Source organism: Coturnix japonica, chromosome 19, assembly GCF_054131305.1.
Source record: "Coturnix japonica strain WE chromosome 19, WE-NBRP24, whole genome shotgun sequence".
In the NCBI taxonomy this organism is placed as follows: domain Eukaryota; kingdom Metazoa; phylum Chordata; class Aves; order Galliformes; family Phasianidae; genus Coturnix; species Coturnix japonica.
The window spans coordinates 4,272,128-4,296,229 of NC_140681.1; the positions used below are offsets into that span (position 1 = coordinate 4,272,128).

General features: G+C 45.4%; 1 protein-coding gene across 27 annotated transcripts in view; it reads left to right on the top strand.

Moving 5' to 3' along the window:
• The first annotated feature begins 318 nt into the window (after positions 1-318).
• Positions 319-24,102, top strand: part of PTPRT (protein tyrosine phosphatase receptor type T) — a 391,962-nt gene continuing 368,178 nt past the window's right edge. For all 27 annotated transcript variants that reach the window (XM_085519547.1, XM_085519558.1, XM_085519559.1 and 24 more), the window contains exon 1: positions 319-929. In XM_085519547.1, coding sequence (XP_085375673.1) covers positions 860-929 — 70 coding nt within the window. In that variant the 5' untranslated portion in view covers positions 319-859. The remainder of the gene's footprint in view (positions 930-24,102) is intronic.

Sequence of the window (24,102 nt, forward strand, 5' to 3'; positions counted from 1 at the left end):
CATTTTATCCTGGGTTGAGGTGGTCATAGCTTCCCCTTTCCTGTGCAAATCCCAGCTCAGGTGGCTGATCAATATTGATGTGTCCTGATTCTGTGCTTATAAGCATATGGATTTTTTTGTAGTAAAGTTGCCTATGAAAAGCGATTTATATGCATAGATATTTTACTATCTCGCTCAAGACGGTGTCAGCCTGCGCACCCAGCCCGTGTGCGGCGCTACGTGGTGCGACTCGGTCTTTAGCGGTTAACTCTCGAAAGTGAATAATGACGAAAATGACTATTTTCAGAGGCAGCCGCCCAGTGAGCTGCTGACAAAGGACCCCGAACACTCGCCGCTTCCCCCCCCCCCGGCAGAGGGTCGCTCCGTCCCTCCTCCCGGCTCTGCCCCGGCCCCGCTGAGCGCAGATCGCTGCATTGGCGCTCCATCCCCGCTAGAAAAGAGAGCGGGCAGGAGCACGGAACCTGAGATTTGCTGGCACGATGCTGTACTTCAGCCGCTACCGATAGGAGATCGTGGTGTGCGCAGCTGGGCTCGGAACGGGATTTTAAAGAAGAGAGGGGGGGGGAAAAAACCGCCAGGCGCGACGGAGGACGGCTTTTAATCCGAAGGAAGGGGGGAGCCGGGCTGTGCCCCTCGGCGGGGCAGCGGGGCGGCTCTGCGCGGGCGCGGCCGCTGGGGGGGTCCCTTCCGCCCGCCTCCCCCCGCTCCCCGCCGCCACTCGGCGGCTCCGCCGAGCAGCACCGCGGCTCCGGCTGCCGGGGCCGCCGCCCGAGCTCCGATGCGGGGGAGAGCGGCGGGGAGGCAGCGGCACGGCGGCAGCGGGGAGAGCGGGCGGTGAACTCGCTGACTCCGGGGAAGGATGACCGGCTTCGCCGCGATCGTCTTTTTCCTGCGGCTTTTGCACGAGGCGGACGGACAGGCTTTCCCAGGTGAGCGCGGAGAGGGTTATGCCCCCGGTTCTCGCGGAGTGCCGACCCCGAGCAGTCTCAACTCTTCCATCCTCAGCTCTGCCTCCATCGCAGCCCCGCGGCGGATCGGCCCCGAGCGAGCTCGGCACGGTGCGGGCAGGGGGAACTCGGTTCGGCCCGGGAGGGGTCACGGCGATGCCCGCGGGTCGGGACTGCTCGGGAAGTTGTGCTGGGAGAGGGCTGAGCATCGCTGCTTCCTCGCCGGACTCGGAGTCCTTACCGCGACCTGTCGCTGCGGGAGGAGATGCAGCTCCGGGGGTCTCCTGCCTTTCCTGCTCCTCAGCTCGGAGGAGCGTTTCACGTTATTTCTAGGAGTTGGGGACAATTTTTTCCCCCTCTCTCGTCTCGCTGCTCAAGTAACTTTCCTCGGGAAGCCGCTCGGGCTGGCTCCTTCCCAGCTGTCATTCTCGCCGTGGTTCTGTGTTAAGGAATACTTTGCTCCCTGGCATGTGTACATTAATAGAAGCCTGCTATTTCCCCCTCCTACAAGTTCCTTTAGGCATAGTTTGAATGGCTTCGAGACGACAGGTGCAGGCTTCTCCTCTTGTGCCATTTTGTAGGTGAAAGAAAGATGTGCGTAGTTTTGGCTCTTCCCTCGGATATTTCAATAAGAAATAGTCTAACTGCAGTTTCTCTTTAACGCTGGACAATAAACAGTTGTAACGTTCCCTTTTAATGACTTAATGCATTTAGTTTTTCCAGTTCTGATTGTATGCAGACCAGGGAGATTCTATAGGAAATGAAAATTCCCTTGTTGCTTAATAGTGATGAATCTTAGTGCTGGAGATGGGGTTCCACTCCTGCAGCTTGCCTCAGCTTCTCAAACCGTGGTAGGTTTTTCTCAAGACCGAGAGCCTTGATGACTTTGTTTCTCTCCTTTAAAACAGAATTAACTCGCAGAGCAGCAGATGCTGAGTGTGCAGCCAGCACTATGTATGCCTTTAAATAATACCTTTGAAGCACGGCTGGAAAAGTTTGGCACTGGGAGGGCTGGGTAGACACTGAGCCCCCAGCTCGGCAGAGGGGATGCTGTAATCCATCTGTGCTTTGGCAAAACCACGGCATCGTGTTGACATTGCTAGGCAACTGCACATAGCCGCAGTTAATAGGAAGCCGGGAAGTCTAACCCAGTTAGGGAGCTTCTTCCCCGAGTGATACGTGGGGGGCTGTTTCTGTCCTTCCTCTTCCAAAGGTGTTTCTGGGTTCTCAGTGTGTATTGTATCACTTGTGGGTGATACACTTGGGGGTGAGATCTGCGCCTTCTGATGAGTCACTGAGCCAGGTGCTTAGAAAGAAGCTTTTCTGTGAAAGCGGTGAACTTTTTAGGGGCAGGAAATGCTTAAAAATGAGAGAAATGCCCATATAATACGAGCTAAGCACGTGTGAACTCAATGGAAGCATGTGGTTAAACCTTATATTCAGAAAGCCACGGTATGTTTGGCTTTCGGTGTTGGTTTTGCAGGAATAGTGAGTGACCCTGGGGTTTCCTAACCATTAACACAGCGTTTCACCTCCCATCTCCGTGTGCTCTTCGCTGCTCAGAGCAGGAGGGGCTGCTCTTCTTGTTGTCGGGGCTGTGTGTGTAGTGAACTCAAAGGCGACCTTCCTCCCCTTACGCTGCGGGTCCTGTCCACATCTCTGGGAGTTTAGTGGGGAGAAAGAAGATGCTGAAAGTTGCCCGGTCTCACTTCGCCTCTTACACTTCGTCGGGGCTTGCGGTGCCCGCACGGCGCGTTCCCGCATCGCCCATCGGGTGGTGCTGTGCCCATAACTATGGGCTGTCGGTGCTGCCGTCTCGCTGTGATTGAGTTCCGAAGCCCGGCGTGTTGCTCGGCAGCCGCCGGTCGGACATCCCGAAACCCATGGAGAGAGAAGTTGGGAACCCATTGGGTGAGAGGAGCTGGTGTTCTTCTCGTTTATTTCCCGACTTAACAGTTGTATTAACAAACAGCACAGCCACGAGTCAGGGTGGAACGGCGTTAAATTCATACCTGCTCCTTTCCATTATCCCCAGCATGTGAAACTGGAGATACCGCCACCCTACAGCAGGCTGCTGGCTGCCTCCTATTTGGAGTGTGCGGCTTTGTACGAAGGGAGCAGGCTGACATTTATTTCCTTATGTAATTTCTGTGTTCTATTTATAAGCTCCCCCAGCAGTCGCTTTGGGTTGTGTGTGAGCTCTGTGCTCACCACCAAACGTGTGTTTCTGGGTGCTGAACTTTTGGGCAGCTCTGGGGCTGGCTGCTACTTCATTTCCTCTTGTTTCCCTATAGAACAGGCAATGTGTAGATGTGCTGAGGGATGTGGTTTAGTGGGGGAATAACCAGTGGAAGCTGGGACGGTTTGGACTGGGTGATCTTAAAGGTCTTTTCCATCCTTGGTGATTCTGTGACTGTCTGAAGTAACAGCAGGTAATTCCAGTGACTGCTGATTCTGTATGAGCTCAGAAACGAAGGCACTTCTACAGCAGGATGTTCTCCCAAAAGCACATGTGCAGCTCTTCTCCCTCTACAAGGCAGATCCTGCTGGTTGCTGTGTGCTTCACTACAGCCCTTCATGTGTTTTTTAACATCAAAAAGTGGAGCGCATGGACATTAAAGTTAATCTGCAGCTGTGAAAGGCACCTGGGGGGGACTGTCCAGTAGGTTTGTGCTGGGGCTGTTCCCCTGGCCATCAGGATGCTTGGTCATCTCCTGCTGTCAATGTCATTCTTTTATGTCTTTATTGATATATTTTCTGCTCGTTTATCTGTTGGATTGCTCCCTGGCACTGAGCTGTGCCTGTTTGCTTTCAGGCTGCTGCCCATCACAAAGTTATGGTGCTGGATGGTTCGTGATACACAGTTTGTCTGGGGATCAAAGGGAGAAGGAGATGGGGGTGAAGGACTGAGCTGGAAGGATTGAGGGCTTGGGGTGGGGGGGGGATGTGTGTGTGAAATGAATTCATTTCCCTGGAGTTAATTGAGTCGTGGATTTCTCTGTCGGTAAATTGGCAGTGAAAAATGGATCTTTCCGAGTAAGCTACTCAGTGTGGCAATTGTTAACAATGCAGCCATTTAACTCAATAATCATTTTTCACTCTCACCGGGGAGCTGTTCCTGCTACAATTCAACTTTATTTTCTGTCCCTGGCTGCTTTGATTTGTTTTCTAATAAATAATTAATATTAAAAAGGTGACTCGAAGCTGTCTCCCTTATAGTAGCTGTGGAAGGTTGCTGTATACGGAGGTTTGTGGCTCCCAGTTCTTATTCTACAGATGTGGAGCCCCTCTTTCCCTCTACCCTTCTGAGAGTCCCTCGGCTCTGCCGTTCTCATTTAATTGTACTTCCATAGAGCTTCTAATTCTCCGTGCAGGCCCACGTGCTCCAGCTCTCAGTAATATTACAGGAATGATTTGGGATACTTATTCTAAAAGAATATAATAGTATTTTTTTTTTTTCAAAGGCACTGCCATCTGTTGCCATAGAAACCTGTGGAGTAGTAAAGATGTAGGTCTGAGGCTTCGTGAACCTCCCAAAAAACAGCTGCAATTGGGGGCTGTTTCTTATGGGAGCATCTACTGCTGTATATAAAATCCAGTTAAGTAGGGACAGGAAAAAAAGAAATAAACTGATCAGTTCAGCACTGTGCTGACAATCCCCCTGAATAGCTTTCAGCACAGGATTAGCGTCTCTCTCATTCTCTGTGTGTTTAGTGGCTTTTTTAAAGCTTGTTATTCATCATAATGGTGGTTATGCTTCCGTTATCATCCGTTATAGTTTTATAAATGGGAATAAACTAATATATATCGATGGGTTCTTTGAACATAAAACAGAGGTGTGGAATGTTAACTCCTGAGCTGAAATACTTTGTCAGTGTGCAGACCTGACAGAGAGGTGTGGGGAAACTCAGCTGCTGAGGTGTGCTGGGGCATGGGTGGGTTTGCTGGCCCTTGGGAGCAGTAAGGGCACTGCTCACCTGTTTCACTATAGGGGATGCTTGAAGCTTAGCTGGCATTCATAAAATTTAAGGTACTTGGGTGAAGAGCAGCAGGAGTGTGTGTATTTATAAGCATGCATCCTTTAGAGAGATGCTTCTTAATTTAGTATGGAGACTGCTTAGGAGCGTTTCCCAAGTGTCTTGTAATGCACAGACACGACGTGCAGTGGAGTTTCAAACATGTGCTGGTAGATGAGGCTCTCCTTGCAGAGAGCTTAAAGACCATCAGTGTGTGAGGAGGTCACTGCTGGAAGCTGCAATGCACAGAGCCTCCTGTGTCACCTGGTGGTTGGTCCCAGCGAGCTCCCCTGGATTGATGCCGCTTGCTTCTGTGTTCTCATTTTTGAGGAGAATGTGGTGCACTTGGATTTTATGGCATTTCTGAGCATTTTACGGGCCTGTATTACTTGGCTCATTTAAACCACAGTGTTTGGACAGGAGTCGCTTTTTTCTGGTGGCACTTGAATTTTAGAGTTCTCCTGTTTTTCTTCTGATGTTGTGCTGCCTGTTTGTGCTGTCTGGCACCACTTGGGTATTGGATCATTGCAGTGATACTTGCTTTTTGGAGGGGAAATGCAATTTATTTACCTGTCACCTCCTTAGTCCTGTGTCACCTCTTACTCCTGGATGTTGCTTGCTCACTATTGCAACATCATTAAACGCTTTGTACAGCCTGGCCCTAACCTGCTGTACATTTGTAACCAATGTGCAATTGCTTCTAGTATTCATTATTGCAAGCTCTAAAGATGATCTATCTTGATGGAAGAAGAGATCATTCCTGTGTCTTAATCAGACCATACATCATTTAATCAGAGTCGCTTGTTTTTTAATATCTGGTAAATACATTCTGTCCATCACACTGTGGTTCAGAGATGTTGGATGCTGTGCAACCTGGATGGGAGGGCATGGTGTGTTCTGCAAGTGACAGCATATAATCACAGGATGGTTGGGTTGGAAGGGAACCTTAAATCCCACCCAGTCTCAGCCCCTCTGATGCAGCCCAGGATGCAGCTGGCCTTCCATGCTGCAAGCACACACTGCTGGCTCACGTTAAGCTTTTAATTCACCAGGACCAAAAGTCCTTCTTAGCAGGGCTAATCTCAAGGAGTTCTTTTCCCTGTCTGTACATGGATCAGGGAAAACCCAGATATAAGTTGAACTCCTTGTATTTGCCCTTTTTGAATCTTATTTGGTTTGCATGAGCCCACCTTTGGGGCTTGTTTAGGTTGCTCTGGATGGCATCCCTTCCTTCTTACATTAACTGCACTACTCAGCTTGGTGTTGTCTGCCAGCCTGCTGAGTATATACTTGATCCCACTGACTATGCCACTGATAAGAATGTTACAGAGTATTAATCCCAGAATGGGCCCTTGGTGCCACCACTCATCACTGGGCTGCACCTGGACATATAAAGCCATTGACCACCACTCTCTGCTCGGCAACCTTCCAACCAATTCCTTATCCACCAAATAGTCCACCCTTTGGATCCATATATCTCCAACAGAAAGAGCGTGTCTAAGGCCTTACAGAAGTCAAGCTCATTATCACGCATAAGGGTATTAACTTTAGTGTAAATTCCATCCTTCTCCATGTCAGTTGTCACTAGTTTTCCTGTCTTATTTGTTGGTGGGTCAGGGATGTCTGTTTTGTTTAATCTCCCTTTTCTGGCCAGTGAACTTGTAGAAGTCCTTCCTATTAGTCTCCATGTTTCTTGCCAGTGTTACCTGTAAGTGCTGTCGTCTCAGCTTGGATCCCACGTAGTGATTTTGTTGAGTGGTTGGGAAACCTGAGTAGTTTCTAAGATGCCATAAAACAGCTCTGGGCTCAGTGCTCACACAGCTGTGCTGGGAGGGCTGACTTGCTGCTTGTCCTCTGTGAAGGATGACAATAGGAAGAGAACTGCACTTTAATCCAGAGTTCATCCACTTTTTTTTTTATGCTGGGGATCAGTCCTTCTCTTTCAAATCTGAAGAAAATGCTGTTACCTCCTTGAGCAGAAATAGGCCTTTGAACTGTACTGGGGCTATTCACCTTGAAACATTGTGCTTTTGCTGACTCTGGTACTGCTGAATTTATCAGTGTTACTTGAATGACCTGTATCAGTGCATCTCTGTTACCTGAGTATCAATTCAAAGGCCAGCTCCTTAGTGATGGAGGATGGACCTTTGTAAGTGGGAAGGGAGGTTTTCAGTAGGTAAATAGCGGCTGTGTGTGGAGTGCTTGCAGACTTTGTTTTTTAATGAAAACACCATGCTGAGGATTCTATTCATGCCATGCAACTTTACTTAGAGTGTGATGAAGATGGATGGTACGAGTGTCTCTTGGTGTAAGTGTGCATGGCTGTGACTGCCCAGCAGAAGCAGGGCTTGAAGTCAGGAGAAGAAGGGAATTGATGGAGTTCGGCTGCTATGGAGGGGGTTCTTTTCCTGCAGAAATACTTGCTGGAATTGCAGCAGTACTTACGGATAAGCATAAGAGCACTTTGTCAGCGAGATGGGGAGCTGCTGCACTTGATGGCTCTTCTCTCCTAAACAGGTTTCTGTCAGTATGTCCTTTCCTTATGCTGGCAGCCCAAAAATTATTCTTTCCTTACTTGTCAATTAAATGCCCTAAAAGAAGCAGTTGTTGATGGTATTTGCACCATAATCGGTTGGTTTTCGTAGAAACGTTTCATGTCTTGGTGGTACTTCAAATGCGTAGATGGAAGATTACTGTTTTAAATCTTACTCCTTTGTTCCCAAGGCCTGAACAACATCAGCATAAACATGTGTGGGCTACCTGTAATGCTGTCCATGCCAATCAGGCTGTTTCCAAGGGCTGCATGTGCATGCATCCATGGTAGGCAGGAAGACTTGCCTGTGGTGGATGTTCAGGAGCTTATCTCCCTTCTTGCTGTGTACTTGATGGGCAGTTGTCAGTTTGTATCAGTGTCAGATCCTCTCCCCTAGTGAGCATCTTTGTATTGAAGTCCTTTTCCCCTCCTTTTTATTCTTTTAAACTTAATGCACTTGCTTTACTGTATAACAACTCCAAAATAACTGAAGAGCCACGTGTGTCGCATGCTGCAGAAGCAGAACAGCTCTTCTTTTTGTAGCCTGAAGAAGGCTTTCATCTCTGAGCTGTAAAAGCAGAGAAGAAATGGGAGCAGTGATGGTGGCTGCTGATAGACATCAGTGATGGGGTTGCTTGGGGAGGTGGCAGTGGATCCACATGGGGTTGTTGTGGGGGGAAGAGGAAGGGAGGAAGCATGAAATGGGACATGAAAGGTAAAGGGAACCTGTTGGGATGGGTTTGGGTTGGAGCAGGCATGAAAAAGCTAAGCAACTAGCTGCTGCTTGCAGGTTCTGAGGGAGGGTGGCTGTTGGTGCTGTCGCCTTTCTTCTCCCTTTCCCCAAGTTAATTGCCAGCTAGGAAGAGAGCTTGTTGTTTCTAAAGAGTTGGCCCTTAGGCCAGAACGCGAGCTGATGCATATATATATATTTTTTATTATCCTCCCTCAATTGCTCTGTAGTGTTTTCTCAGACTGGATGAGTTTCTCTTCACAACCCAGGCTGATGAGAACACTTAGAATTTATTAACAAACCATTCTGTGTTTGCTTAGAGAAGTGTGTGAGCTTCACTGCTGCATCTGCCAATCACTTAATATTTTAAGAGCCCATAACATGACAGCAGTGAGTTTCCCCTGTTGTTACTGTCTGACTGATACTTTAGAGATCTTTTCCTGTGAGCGCCGCTGTATTTATGGTACAGTGTGCTGCTTATTTTAGTAATGAGAAAGAATGAGCACGCAGCAAACAAAGACTGATGTTCATCTTCCATCTGATAAATTCAGCTCTTGGGTCGGTGGCTTTGTTGCCAGTGCTGACTTAATTCCCTTTAGGATGCCTGGGTTTCCTGCAAGAGAGATGAGGAAGGAGGCAGCGCCGGCCTGTCCGTGTGCCAGCAGCGCAGACAGGTCCCTCCTGTTCCCCCTGCACACAAACACACACGTAGTGCTGTTGCCAGGGCTGCAGCTGACTGCTCAGATGCTGCCTGGCTGGCTTGGACCCTCTGTTTAATTTCTGTGGGGGGAGAAAAATCTTCATTAATTCTAAACCCGGTTGAAAAGTTTCTGTGACTGTGATCTGGAAATCGATTTGAAGGAAAACAGCTGTTCTGAAATGAGCGGTTCGGGGTTCAAACATTCTAAGGTGAATTGGAAGGAAAAAAAGTCCATGTAATTTAGTGCAAAATACCAGCTTTCAGTAAGCCATGTAGGAAGTCCCATGTATACCTTCCAAAGGAATTTCTGCTTTGAATATTCATATTCGTACTATCGCATTCTACAATGGCAGAAGGGATGTTTCAGCTTCCCGATGAATTGCCTTTATTTACAAGTAGGGTCTCCTGGAGAAATAGCGACTATATTTGTGTGGTTTGAAAACGGGAGGTGGTTTATATACTAACAGATATCAGCACGTGGTTGTAATACTCAGAGAAGCGGAAAGCTTGGAAATAAACAACCGCTGTCTCTGTTGGCACAGGGATAACTCTGGAGACTGCCAAGGCCAGAGCCTGCAAAGATAAGAAAGTATAATTAATTGTCCTTAGATGAACCTACCCAGCAGAAGCAACCCTTTCAAAGTCAAGTCTCTGCTTTGCATCTTTTATTGCAAAGCTTTTCAGCATGTCAAACTTTGTAACGTTTTCTAATGTACTTATTTACATTTCTTTGCATTTTTACTGTCAATACTTAGCATACTGAGTAGAGCTGCATTGGATGTCTGTTTTACTCTTGCACTTTGATGCTTTTCTAGGAAGAATAGAGACTTATTTCTGCAAATGGCTGAGATGTAATGCTCTGGAACCAAGTCCTGCTGTTGGCTGAAGGTCACTCAGCAGTTCCCCATATGAAATCACTCCTATTTGTAGCTGTTTTTAAAGAGGCTTTTTCTCCTGTGCCTGTATCAGTGGCTACTCCTGTAGTAAGAAAAGTCATTTCCCCTCATTAAAGATCAAGGAAAACTTGGAAGCAGTTCCTATGGAAGCTGTTCTTAGTGATGGCGAAGTGGGGAAATAACATCAAGTTCTCAAAGTTATGAACTGGAGACAGAACCTTGGGGAAACTGCAGTTCTGCAATACTGTGATGTGGTTTTGGAGTAAATTCATACAGAGTTACTTTGAGTTGGATGGGGGAAATCTGGGAGCAGTGCTGGGAGTCTGAGAGGGCTGACAGTTAATGGTAATTTTTATGTGACTGAAATGACTCTGGGAAGAAGTAAATTATGATCTACGTAAGCAACAGGTCAGATATTCTGCCTTTGCTAAGTGCTTGGGATTTATTTTTTCCTGCCTTGAATACACCCTGGGCATGATCTTATTCTTAAGGGTGACAAACTGTTACAAGGAGCTGGAAATGTCCAACAACTTATTCCCTTTTAGAACATACGTAGAATCACCAATGTTGGAAGAGACCTCAGTGATCATCCAGTCCAACCATCCACATACTACCAGTATTTCTCCACTAAACCACATCCCTCAGTACAAGGCTCAGGTGTGAGACCTAAATATATTTAATCTGCTGCTGAGAACTGAGCTGTGACGGGGAGCACCTTTGGAGGAGAGGAGGAGGAAGGGAGAGTTACTTAATGTGTGCCAAGGGTAATAGAATGAGATCTGAAACGAGAGTGTGATTTACTTTAAGCATTAGGAGAGTCTTATTGCAGGTCTGTGAGGCTGTAGAGTTGTGTCCCAAAGGAAATGGTGAAGCCCTTTTGCTTTTAATTGAGGCAGGGCAAAATAATTGACTGCTGTCTATCATGTACCCCTCCCAAATTCTCTCCAGTGACTCTGGATAACTTTCTCAAAGCTCAGCTTTGGTAGCTGGCTGTTGGCTCTGACCCTGGTGGGACATGATTCTTATACTCTGGTATACTCTGGATTTGATATCTATAGAGCTTAAGAACCCACAGCTACAGCTGAAATCAGTGGTGCTCTTACCCATCAGTGAGGCTGGTACAAGTTCCAGGCGATGCTGAAAAGCCCTGGGTGCTTCACAGGGGAAGATACAGAATTAATGCTATCTTCCCTTAATCTGTGAGTCCCTGAAGCAGGAGCAGCCAAAGAAGGAGCTGTGGGGCATTGCTGAGTGTGTGTGCGTGCATGGTTGTGAAGGAATAGAAATTCTATAGCTGTAGAGAAATCCAAGAGGAAATTAATAATTCTCTCTGTGGAGATCAGTTTGCATACCGTGCAGTAAATAATGCATGGGGTCATGCAGCTAACAATAAGATTAAAACAAAATATTGAATAGCTGCTCATTCAGTGAGTACCATCCATCTTTCGCACAGAACAACAAAAGGTCCCATGGCAGGAAGGAGTATGGGATCAGGTAATTACTCTTCCTTTAATGTTGGATCTCCAAGAGGGCTGATGTAGAGTTCTGTGGATGACCTTTCTGCTGTAGTGCAATTAATAACCTTCTGAAAGCTTGATTTTTGTTTTTGATAATAGTACTTTATGTTTTTGTGCCTTGCTTAGAGGTGGGGGAAGTCTATCAGCAACCAGAACTGGACAGAAGTTTGGGGACTTCTTCATTAAGACTGTATGACTGCATTGGCAGGGGGTTTTACTGCTGCTTTGTGTTGTGAGCTCATCTGCACAATACCCTGCCACCTTTTTTGCTGTGCATTATCAGCCTTGATTTTATCAAGAAGGTGTGTGAGCAAAGCTTTAGGTAGCTGCACCGTGAGCTGCGCACAGGGCTCCTTTCTTTATGGAGGGTTGCCCGGGGTGGTGATGTGGCTTAAGCTTGAGCCATGAGCAGGCAGCTGGGCTGGAGTGTTTGAGATTTTGTGTCTCTGATCATATTTATTACATGATGCCTCATGGTACAATCACTTTATTCTTGTTGGAATCAGAATCAGCATGTTATGTGCAATTAAGGTCATTCTGTGCTTTGTTCACTTCAACTTGAAACAGTAGAAAGCTGGGTGGGGAAACGAGTGCTGCTGCGATTAAATTGAATTGATTATTTGAATCACATTAAAGAATAAAGGAGGTGAGAAACGGGCTGTGTAATTTATCACTCAACTCAGGGATATTCTGTCTCATGAAAATTAACTTCAGTTCCCTTCCCTCCTGTTATTATTATTTTTTCTCAGTATTTACCTTATTGCAGAGATGAGAACAAATAATGAGTTTCATAGAGAAAACCAAACCCCGAACCTTTCTGCTTTCTTCATATACCCTCAGGCTTCCAACTTACCCTTGTTCTGCTCTCCTCTTCACAAGCTGTGTTTAGTGTCCGTTTGTTCCTCCCTGCACCCCATGTGTTGCTGGTAATGCCCATCAGTGCTGTTAAATTCCATTCCAGGTATTTATGTGCTGCAGCAGCAGGTGTGTGCCTGTGTGCTCTCAACATGTGCCTGATAAATATGCAGAGTGGTTCCCATTTCGAGGCCATAAAGGTGAATGGGTTTATTGGAAATCTTCTTTCAATTCTCCTCTTCCCCCTGCAATGCCTCTCTGCTATGAAGAGCAAGAAGGGAAGGAAACTTCCATAATTAAAGCAGTTCTAAGAGCTTATTCCAAGACAGGGCTTTTCTTAAAGAATCCAGTTATAAAAACATCAATGAGGTTTGATGGAAGCCCATGCTGTGGTGTTGTTGGGACAGGGAGCAGAGCTCAGGTGCTCTTCAGCTGGTGCTGGGCTGCAGTTAGAGCTTGCAGGCTTGTTTCTCCCAGGTGCCCATTTGCCTCATGCATCCCTGGCAGCCAGCAGTGCCTCTGCTGCCCCTTTTAGCACCTCCTGCTGAGAACTGTCAATGCTTTTGCTGCTGTGGATACAGTCTTAGATGTGATCAAATCAGCAAGGGAAGGGAAGTCTGTGTGTTGGGACAGTGACTGGAAATGGCATCTACTTTGGAACAACTGATTTCTCTCAGTATGGGAGCTCGAAACAGAGCCTGGAGACTTGCAATGCAGTGTATTGATGTTGTGTTGCCCTGTGGGTGCTTACTGCATAGCATGAGCTGGAGAAGACAGGTATTGTGCATTCAGACTGATGCTTTTCTTGGATTTGTCTTTGACTCTGTTCCCTTCTTTCTATTTTAATGTATTTAAGTAAATACTGTGGTGTTATTTGTTGTACCAAGTACTGTTCCCCAGGGCACCTGTTTCTTCAGGTAATAACTTTGATTCCAAGGAGATTATGGAGGAGGAGAAAGTGTTTACATCCTCACTCTGCAGTGAGGTGAATTGGGTACAAGAGCGTTATCTGCTCTATATGTGCAATTACATGGGAAAAAGATGTAAAGAAAATGTATTTGAAGACTTAACATGAATGAAGCCCTTCCCCAACCTTCTGTGTCAGCTCACTGCTAATTAACCTTTTGGAGGTAGGCATGTTGCAGCTCTCCATGCTCCTGTGTTGCTGGGAGAATCGAGGAGCTCTCACAGGTGTAAGTGAAGCCTTGTTCAGTAATGAGAGGTTTTCTTGGTAACAAAGCAGCCCACTGGATGTTGTATCCAAATGGGAAGTGTGCTCCCTTCATAATATCTGTATACTCACAGGAATTTCAGCTGTGTGTAATGCTCGGGGAGCAGATTCAGTCATGCTTTGATTTGGGATTTGGAGACTCAGGGCCTCTGCTCTAAGCTTTATCCTGGCCTTGTTTTATAACCTTGGTTGTGCTAATTTTTCCGTATCTCAAACTATTTGAAATGGCATGGATGTTTCTTTTCTGTCTCACAAGGGAATTAACACTGAATTATGATGACAAGCACTGGGTGTTTGTCAGGCTGGCTCCCCATCTCCCAGTATTACCAAACGATCCATTCCCTGGGAAGGAAAGTTTTGTTTTAAACTCTGTCCTGTTTGCTTTTTGTAGCCAAGAATAGAGGCTGGGTTTTGGAGCAAACTGCTTTCTCTTGTAGAGCACTTGAGTATGAGATAGGTGAGACAAATGATGGTTTAACTGGGGTTGTTTGCAGGAGACTGCAATGATCTTTGGGGAGCTCCTTTGGGTTAGCAACTGTGTGCAACATCTTTAGCAACAGAAATTGGAGATTTGCTAGTGAATGTGGATGTCATGCTCCTTCCAAAATGGATGTTGCACTTCCTCAGGCAAAAGCAAAGTCTTATTAGCGAGCTCCTGACCCAGATGTGTGCCCATGTGCATGTTTGTGCTCCTTTCCTCCCTGCAGCTGGTCAGACCAACATTACAAACAGCCTCGGGGTTGGTTTGTGTATTGGAGTAGTGCCTGAATGAGCAGAACAAGGTTACCTTGCATCTGCAGGGTAAATGCTTGGAGACCTCTCCATCATAAACAGGCCCTGGAATTTTCTTTCTGGATGATGTTCTGGCAGAGGCATTGAGGCAGGCGGACGCTGGTTTTTCACATAGCTGAAAAGTATGATTTTAAGAAGGCTGGTGCAAGACCAAATGCACAAATGCTGGGAAGTGGAAGAGGTTTGCTTTATTATTGGGGAGGTTAAGAACTGATTTAGGAGGCAAGACTGTATTTTTCCTTTCTGACTGATCTGTGTGATTACTGTAGAGGAAAAGGTGAATGTGGTTAATGCATTTCTTTTAGGCATTGGGGTACTCATAATGGACCAAAGTCATTCTGTCTTTACTTTAAGATGAAATAGAAAGGTCTGAGAGTGGTGAAGCACAGGTATCATTCAAACATGCCATTTTCCTTCCTGAGTAAAAGCAGCATCCAAATGGGCTTCTGAATCTCTTTTTTTCCCCTCAAAACTACTAAGAAACTCTACTTATTTTGTCCTTAGTGAGAATGTGTACAGTTAAAAATGCTCTAAAACTTTACGCATACCTGAAGTAGTAGGGAATTAAAGAGCTATCCAAGCATTGCATTAAATGGCATTGATCTTGGAACTGAATCAGTTTGGTGAGGTGAGATTGGACCTTTGGAGATGGCCCAGCACACCCCTGTGCTTAGAGCAGGACCACCACCTGGAGCAGGTTCCTCATGGCTGCATCCATATGAGCTTTGCATATCTTCAGAGATGGAGGCCATAGCCTCAGTGGGCAGCATTCCACTCTTTGACCAGCTCTACGTTGGTGTGTGTGAGGACTAGTCTCGTTCAGTCATCCTTATGCCTTTCCATTGGGTTTTTATAAGCGTTGATTAGATCTTTCTGAGCCTTCCTGCCTCTAGGCTAAGCTATCCCAGCCTCTTTGTGCATATCAGATGCTCCAATCCTTCAGTCGTTGCTGTGGCCCTTTGCAGAACTTACACCAGTGCATGAACTCACGCTCTGTGGTTCCCTGCACATGCTAGTGCAACCTTAATGTATTTCTCAGCTGATATACATGCAGTCTTTTTATACATACAGATATACAAAGGATTTTAATTGGAGATGATTGATACATAGGACAGAATTTCCCAGGTGGTTCTTGTCTGATTGTATTTCAATTTGTGCGCTTCATCAAATATTTGGCTGCACTGAATAAAGCTGGTATATTAAGTTAGGCTGTCCTGATTTACTGTCTCAGTCCTGTCCAGTAGATAGAAGAAAGTAATAATCGGTCTGTCAGTTGCTATTATATTTTCATTAGAGGAAAAATACTGCTTTATATATTCCTTCAGCAAAAAAGGAGTGAGATTTGGTGAAGTGCATTTCTAGAGTGGTTTATTTTAACAGCTCTAACTTTTCTAAGATATCTTGAACAATTCTACTCCTTTACAGACCTGAAGTGATTTCTACTAGTTGGACCTCCTTCAAGTCTGGAGGCGTATTTGCTGCCCGGGTTGCTTGGCTTCATAGAAATAAATTCAGAGTGTGCTTTGAATTCTGTAAATCAGGAGGAAAAAAAAAAAATCAATGGTTTATTCTCTGTTATGGTCTGTTGAATGACTTAGGGCTGTTTGTGGTTTAACTTCACTAAACCCTTTTATTGGGAGCGCTGCTACAAAGCAGCACTGCTTATTTTGATACCTTCAAGGTTGTAGGAGAGTTTCCTGCCAGTGCTATGCTTAAAATTTGTATTTGTTCACATCTAAAGAACTGTACAATAATGTTTTTTTTTGGGGGGGGGGGAAAGGCAGGGCTTTTGCATGCAGGGTTAGACTTGACTAGAGAGCTGTGGGGGTAGGTTCCTTAGTGGTGCTGTGAGTATGCAGACAACCCAAATCATCACAGCTGTGGCTGACCTATGGCTGTTCACATCCAAAGGTTTGTGCAGGGCTGCATTGGTAATTCCATTTGTTACTGGACTGATAGCCCTGCTGTTGTGCTTCCTTGGAGCACTCTTACTGACTTCAATGATTTGCAATAGGATGAATTTGGCTACCTGCTTTCAGTAGTCAAACTGCACGTAGTCTTGGAAACACATTAAATAGTATTTAAATTCATGCATTAAGCAGGGTAAGACACAGCTCCTCAGGGCAGGGAAGGCCTCTGTCTGCTGCGAGCTCAGCTGCTGTAATGAGGAAAGGTAGAGGTGTTTGTGCAGACTTGTGCATGTAGCATGAGGTTAAAAGTCTGAATAGTTGAATTTCTCCTCCTTTGAGTCTGAATGATCTCCTGGTTTATCATTATTCTTGTCTGGACCAGCTGATAGCCAAGGTTGTTCAGGCTTTTCTTGGGCTCTGGTGAGGCTTTGGCTGGTACTGAAATACTTGCTAGGGAATGGGCATTGCTTCATCTTGTCTTCTCATTGGCTTCAGAATGTCTTGCCAGGACCCAAGTCTTGCCCAGACATTGGATATTCCCCAATCATAGTGTCACATCTTCTCTGAACTGGAGAACTCCACATTGTTATTCCCAGTCTGGGGAACTTCATACCACTGTGTGCAGTGGTATGCTCAGAGCAAATCCCATGCTAATATCACAAGATCACAACTAGCATAAAGATGATAGGACTTGAGAGTTTAGAAAGGACTATTAAGACCATCAAGTCCAACCACAACACATCCCACCATGCCCACTGGCTGTGTCCCTCAGTGCAGCATCACTCCCTCTGTCTGGATATGCTCCAGGGCCTCAACATCTCTCTTGTAGCAAGAGGCCCAATGCTTAAAGAGCATTTGAGGTGCAGCCTCACCAGGGCTGAGTACAGGGGGGCACCTCCTTGTCCTGCTGGCTGTGATACAAGCCAGGGTGCTGTTGGCTCTACACATCCATTTGTTTTGTTCCCTTTCTGTGCTGAGACTTGGAAGCCACCATAGTCTCTGAATCTGTGTCAGGGATGGAGCGAGCTTTTCAGTTTGGGACAACAAAAAGCCAGTTTCCTTCTCATAGGAGAATCTGGAAGTGTGTGTGTGATGTTATCACCTGAGATCTGTAGTAATGTTGGCTGCTCATCTTGTTTAGGAGTGGAAAAAGGGAAAGATAGCAGCTCAGAAGTGCAAGTTGTGAAGCACAAGGAAACTTGAGAAGCTCAGGAGGAGGGACTGAATGAAGCCATGAGGAAAAGTGGCCCCTGCTGAGCTGCTGCGCTGTGAAGGTGGATGTCTTTTCTTTCCTTTAGTAAAAGAAGTCCTGTTCCTGTTTCTCAGAGCATCCCAGGCCGTGATTTGCTTTGTGTGCTTCCCTGCAGGACCTGTTGCCAGCTGTGCTGGTGCAGGAAGGTGAGGACTTGGGCTGTTGTTCATCAGCTTGGTGACTTGCTGTTCTACAGAGGATTTAAGAGAGCTCCCTGCAAAGAATTGCGCTGCAAGGAGTGTTTTTCACCGACTTGAAAGAAAGCTCCTTTCCTCAGCGGAGGGTAGGAGGGGAAAGATGGCAGTGCTGAGCACATCTGTGTGCTGAGCACTGCCCTGCTTCTGTACCTCCTGCTTTGAGCAGCACTTGGGTGGGAGGCAGGTGTCAGTCATGCTGATAAATGGTCTGAGATTGATGTACTTTGTAAAGCTGCTTCAGAGATCCTTAGATCTGATGTATGGAAACACAGAGGAGGCAGAAGGAGAACTGGGAGGGGGGTGGGTGGGTTGTAAAAATAAGTGATGGGGTAAGAATGCAGGAAAACACAACTTTGGATCAGATAAGTGAGAACTGCTGAGTTTATAGTATGGCTTTTTCTGTGATTCTGGAACCCTGAGTTTAAATAGTGGATCTTCCTCATCCTGTATGTTGGGATGAGAGCTCTGAGCTTCCCTGCCAGGTTCCATTCAGTGCAGCCTCAGCCACAGCTTATGGGTGCAGAAATCCCATGGCAACAGCATTCCTGAAAACTGAACTGTGAAATGGGCTTGAGGTATCAAGTAACTAAAGGGCTGCAGTTTGTAAGCTGGTGTTCCAGAGTTCTTGCTCTAAGACCCCTTGTTTTTCCAGAGCTTTATTACTTTAAGGTCCCCAGTTTAACTTCCTGCCACTGCAGCTGGCTGCATCTATTAAAAAAGGAAGGAAAATGCAACAAAAAGGTGTTAAAGAAGTGTGTGCTTCTGTTTCTTGTCTGCTCTGAAGAAGCCAAGGGGCTCCTGGGCAGTGGTGCATTTCCATGTGGTTGTGGTGAATATACAGTTACCATCCCAGGCATTCTTTGTAGGGGAAAAAAATGAGGGGAGAAAAAGAATTAGTTTCCACTATATTCATTGCTAAACTTTTCTGCTGGAAACCAAGTTTTCAGTTTCAATGTTGTATAATAGAATGGGAGCCTTTTTTTAGAAGAAATCAATACCAAACAAACACTTGTTTTGCAGCTTTCTTTAGCAGAGAACACGAAAACTTCTTGCTTTAATTCAGAGCAAGGTGTTACTCTGTTACAATTAAATCCTATTGGCTTTTTTTGACTTGCAGGTATTAAAGAAGTTCACATCGGTTCCACAGCTGCTTCCTCGTAGCACTGTTTTGCATAGAGATAAAGCCTTGCACATACAGCTGAGTTCTGTTTTTCAGCACCCTCCTCCGTATCTCTTAATATTTGTGCTAAATTGTAGATATGCACAGACTGCTTATCAGAATTACCAACGGGTGTCTGCTTGCAGATGCAGAATTATGTCTGAATTTGATAGCAAGATAGTGGGTTTATGCTTGCTTTGGGGATCTGCTGAAAGCTGAGCTTTAAAAGTAAGTTTTGGCATGCTGCTCTGCTCCATATGCATCCCAACCCCAATAGTGTTTTCAATACTGTATATTATATATATATAAATATAATGCTTTAAACACAGCAGAACATGCATACATCTCCATAAAAACCTGTGGTTTCAGCCCAAATCAGTGGCTGAGGGACATAATGCTCTTGGGTTTCTCTTTGAGCTGAAGGATATGAATGTGCATTGGAACTCCTCACACCAATTAAGAGTTCTGTGCTGAGGAAGCTTCTAAGCAATGACCCTGTTCTCCCAGAGCCATGTGGTCTCTCCCATCCTGACTTTTTAACTTTCTGGGGATTTTTGGTGTCTTTATTTTGTAACTGTGAAGGTCTGAGCTGTGTTTACATCTGTGTGCTCAACCCAATGCAGCAGAGGGCACAGATGCTTCTGGGAAGGTCTTGAGAGAGTTCTTCTAATGAAGCTGGGAACTGAATTAGTGACCCCATATGTAAATGCTGTGCTTTTGTTTGGAATTCCTTTGCTAATATAGTGCTAAAATAAAAAGGCTGTGAAAAGATTATGATCTGAATATTTGAGACAAAGTGTCATTTGGTAGTTTCCAGCAAAGGGAGAAGGATGCTTAAAATAGGAACTTTGGGGTAGAGTCAATAGATTAATCTTTAGTTAAATAAAAAGATCTATTTCTGATCAATCTTGTTTTCATTGATGCTCCTTGGAGGTAAAATGCAAGCAGTAGAGTTTTGCAATACATATAGCTTCATAGAATCAAAGGATCACTAAGGTTGGGAAAGACTTCTAAGATCACCCAACCCATCCCACCATGCCCAGTGCCATGTCTCCATGTTTCCTGAACACCTCCAGGGATGGTGACTCCCCCCACCTCCTTGGGCAGCCTGTGTCAATGCATCATCATGAGAAGTTTGTCCTAATTTTCCTAATATCAAACCTGAACCTCCCTTGGTGCAACTTGAGGCCATTCTCTCTCATCCTGTTGCTCTTACATAGGAGCAAAGGCTGACCCCCATCTCATCACAAACTCCTTTCAGGTATTTATAGAGTGAGGTCTCCCCTGAGCCTTCTCTTTTCTAGACTGAACCATCCCAGTTTCCTTAGATGCTCCCCATAAAACTTGCACTCCAGACGCCCCACCAGCTTTGCTTCCTGTCCCTGGATGCTCTCCAGGGCCTCAGTGTCTTCTAGTGAGGGACCTAACACTGAACATGGTGTTCAAGGTGCAGCCTCAGCTTCAGTCACACAGAAGAGATACAGAGGCATTATTTGGGTTTGTTTAAAGGCTTGTGTGTTAATTCAGCAGCTATGTCCAAAGATTTGTTCCAAGGCCTACCAAAATACTTGGTAAATCTGTTGATTTGAGTGGCGATGGGTCAGCTCCAGCCTGATTCTGTGTTGTTGAAACAGATGAGTCCTGGCAATCTTTAAGCCATCTTTTTTTCTTGCTGTGGTCTTCCCCTTGTGATCCTGATATCTTTGTTTGCAGCCCTCAGATGGTGATTATTACAGCAGTTCAGCTAACAGAGCAAGCGCTTCCAGGAGGTTGAAGGTGCTTTGCTCGAGTCCCAGTGGGGATGGAAGCCCTATGCTGCTTTGATTGCACCTCCTCCCATTCTGTCAATATTTGGTTCTCATACTTCTCATCTGTTGGAATATCGCCCTTCTCAGGCAAAAAAGCAAACATTTGCTCTTCCCTCGTTTCAATATTGGGTTGTGAGAGAATGGTTGTGATTACTGCTTCATACCAAGTGTCTGACATGCATCTTAGCTGTGCTTTTGAATTTGCTCCATTGCAATAGCATTTTCTAAATGCCAACTTGATTTTCTGCTTGGATTGCTGAATATAATGTGTATGTGTAAGTGCTCTGTAGCATATGCAGATGGAGGACCTAACTATGAGTTTCTGGGTGTGGCTTGGCCCAGTGTTAAAAGAATTAATCACATATGTAAAGCTCTGCATGTACTTTCACTTTTGCTGAACACAAATCTTCATCTGGCATCTACAGCATCATATTTGGGATGATGTCCAGATTTAAAGGGAAAAAAAACCTGGTCAATAACCATTGCCAGCTACTGTGGCAAGGAACCAATTATCCCATTTTGTTTTCATCCCTCTGTGCACATGTCAATAAATAATCACTCAGCCATAATCCTAACCAACCCTGATTAAACGTGTGTCCTGAAAGCTTCTAAACTGTAAATGGTGGCAAAAATGCCCTTACTCGTTTCTTTCGATCTGTTAAAATACCTATCAAGGCCTTAAGGTGTTTGACTACGCTTAAAATATACTGTGGAAAATCTGATAGCCATTACACAGACCGATCCAAACTGACACCAATTCCCATGTGCTGTATGAGCTGCATAATAGCTCAGGGGAAGCATCTCAGCCCTGACTAATGGGAGGATGTGCTGCAAGTTAGAGGCTTCGTCTCCGTTGGAGCTCTTAACTTTGAAAGTTGTGCGAAGTGACTTTGTAGCTTTTCTTGCTTGTGAGAAGATTTATAATAAGCTGTTCTGCATGCTAATTATGCATCTTAAAGGCTGAGATTAAAAGAATTACATAGGCAGTAGACAGGGTTAGTTGTAGATGGAGCTTGTGATAGCAGTGAGTGATCTGCAAGACTGTGGGGTTTTTTAGTGGTAGCTGGAAGGTTGCAGGTTCTCAGTGCTGCTTGTGGTGCTGGAAAATAATGCTTCTCACAGCGTTCTGGTCTGTGCCAGAGCCACAACTGATGGCATTACATTGGTTTTGGGACTCAGAGAGGGCAGCTGTTTCTGCACCCAGCGATGAAGGTGGTATCTGTGCTTCTCCATGTGTGCACCCTGTACTGCAGGAGGAAAAGTAATTGTAGGGAAAACTGTAGTGACAACAGTATGTATTTTTCTAGGCAACTCTAGTGCTGCAGGAGTTGCTGCTGGAGTTGGACTGAGTTTGTGCTTCGTTCTCCTCCTGCAATTTAATGCTAAATGTAAATGGAGGACTGTGGATGGTTTTAAGCACAAGAATTCAAGCTGCTGCTTTGGCTTTGCGTGGTCTCTCAGTGTGGAGCAGTGTGGTTGTGTGGCTGCACAACCCAGACCTGGGGTTTTCCTTTGTTTGAAGGAGAACAGATTGTTTGTTTGCAGTTGTGCTAGAGAAAGAAAAAGAAGTTACAGCTGCAAGGTGCCCAGCCTGGAGCAGATTGGTTTTGGTTTTACTGTTTTGTTCATCTAGTGCATCTATGTTGTATTTCATGCATCAGTAATAATTTAATTTGTAATGATTCTGTTCTTATGTGGACTTTGGCTGAAGACTGGGCACAACACTCAAAAACCAGAAATAAACAAAAAATTGTGATGCTTTCATCAACCTTCCCCTAAGGAAAGGGAAGGTCTTCCAAGAAGGATGGGAGAACAGTCATAACCTATATTCTTGTGCTTGTTTCATTTGGGTTTGTCACTTCTAGTGCTTGCTCCCCTTTGTTGCTGTGCAGTGTGAGCAGCTGGCTCACTCTTACCCCTCCCCAAATCTCCTGCTCTATCTGTGTGTTCATACAGAGTGAGTTGGTCATAAAGCCATCAATTTTTGGGAACCTTACCTTGAGATGAACAAATGTTGAATGTAAGATTATGGTGTTTGGATTTAGCCACGTCTCAAGTTTCATAATGTTTTCCTGTGTGGCACCAGAACTTTACCATTTCGTATTTATTTTGGTGCTCATTTAAATGAGGTACATTTGTACAAATCAGGGCCTCAGAGGAAGATTGCTTTGGGGCTGCCCTATTTCTTATTATCCGAATGTGCCCAGTTTATTCAGGAAATCCTGTCTGAGAGGATGGCTGGGATGTAGTTTGGTAATGTCCAGTTGCTCTGCAGACTGGTTGGCTCAATTGCTTTACCTGAGCAACGGGACGCTCTCGTTGTGTATATCATGTGCACAATGTGCTTCTCAGGTGCATTAGATGTGTGGCAACAGTGGTGTTCAAGTAGCATGCCCCTATGTAGGCACTTACAGAGCTCTAGATACGCTGTCTATGCACAGCAGGGGTCAGGAGGCATGAGCCCACTCATCTGTGAAGCTGCATAACATCAGCTTCCATGTGTTCTGTACTACTGTGCTGAGTTTCAGAAGGCACTGTGAGTCCTTCCAGCATCTTCGTGCAGACGATGCTCAAATACAATCAAGGTAAAAACAACATTTAAACTCTGCTTTTTGAAAAAGAAAGTCCTTGAAGCCTGAAAACTGGTGTACAGCTTGGCTTCATCATAGCGCAGTTATTTCCCTTTTATAGAGAAGCTGTGTAAAATTGCAGACACCTATGACAAGTATGGGACCCATACCTAGAGCCCATTTAGTAACTCTAGCAGAAGTGGCATAGCTGTATGAGCTTCTATAGAGCAGAATTTTGGAGGAAAAAGTAATTTGTAGAAACTGTTCTTAATGGAGCTGGGAGGCTGTTTGCTCTTGTTTCTGAATCTCCTCGGTAGTACAGCACTTTAAAATGAAGGTTGCCATTGGGTAAACAAGATTTGTAAGTGGCTCTGAGAGCACTTTCTGTGCTTTATGAAAGCATAAATCATTTGTTGCCATCTGTAGTCCTTCAGATCTTGAGTTTTGCCCACTTCTTCCTACTTGGGGCTGCTGTGTGTGGATAGAGCCTGTGGCTCAGGGAGGTCTTGTCAGGTGCAGGGAATGAGCCCACTCCAAACAGGCAGAGGCTGAATTGAGGTGAGTGTAAGTGTCCAGAGGATTGTGCACAAAGTATTATGGCAGTGGGAGCAAGTTAGTAGCAGTTGTCTCCATACTGAACATGGAAAATAGGATAATCTGAGCAGTCTGTGCCAAGGGCAGCTTGGTGGTGCTGTAGATAATGTGATCAACAGAGGAAAAATATGAGCAGATCGATATTTTCAGATGGTGGTTCTGATACAAGCAAAGGCACAGCATTGATTTGTAAAATAAGAGTATGGATGCGGCAGTTAAAATGTGCTCTGTGTATACACATCAGATAATAAATAAAGCAGAGCACCCTCAGCCTCAAAGGCAAACAATAAATCATCAAACAGCGTGTGAGCCCTCTAATGCAGGAGGCTGGGAAATGTGTGGGCAAGCACTGGAGCTGTGCAAGATGGATGGTATGAAGGGAAAGACAAAAACCA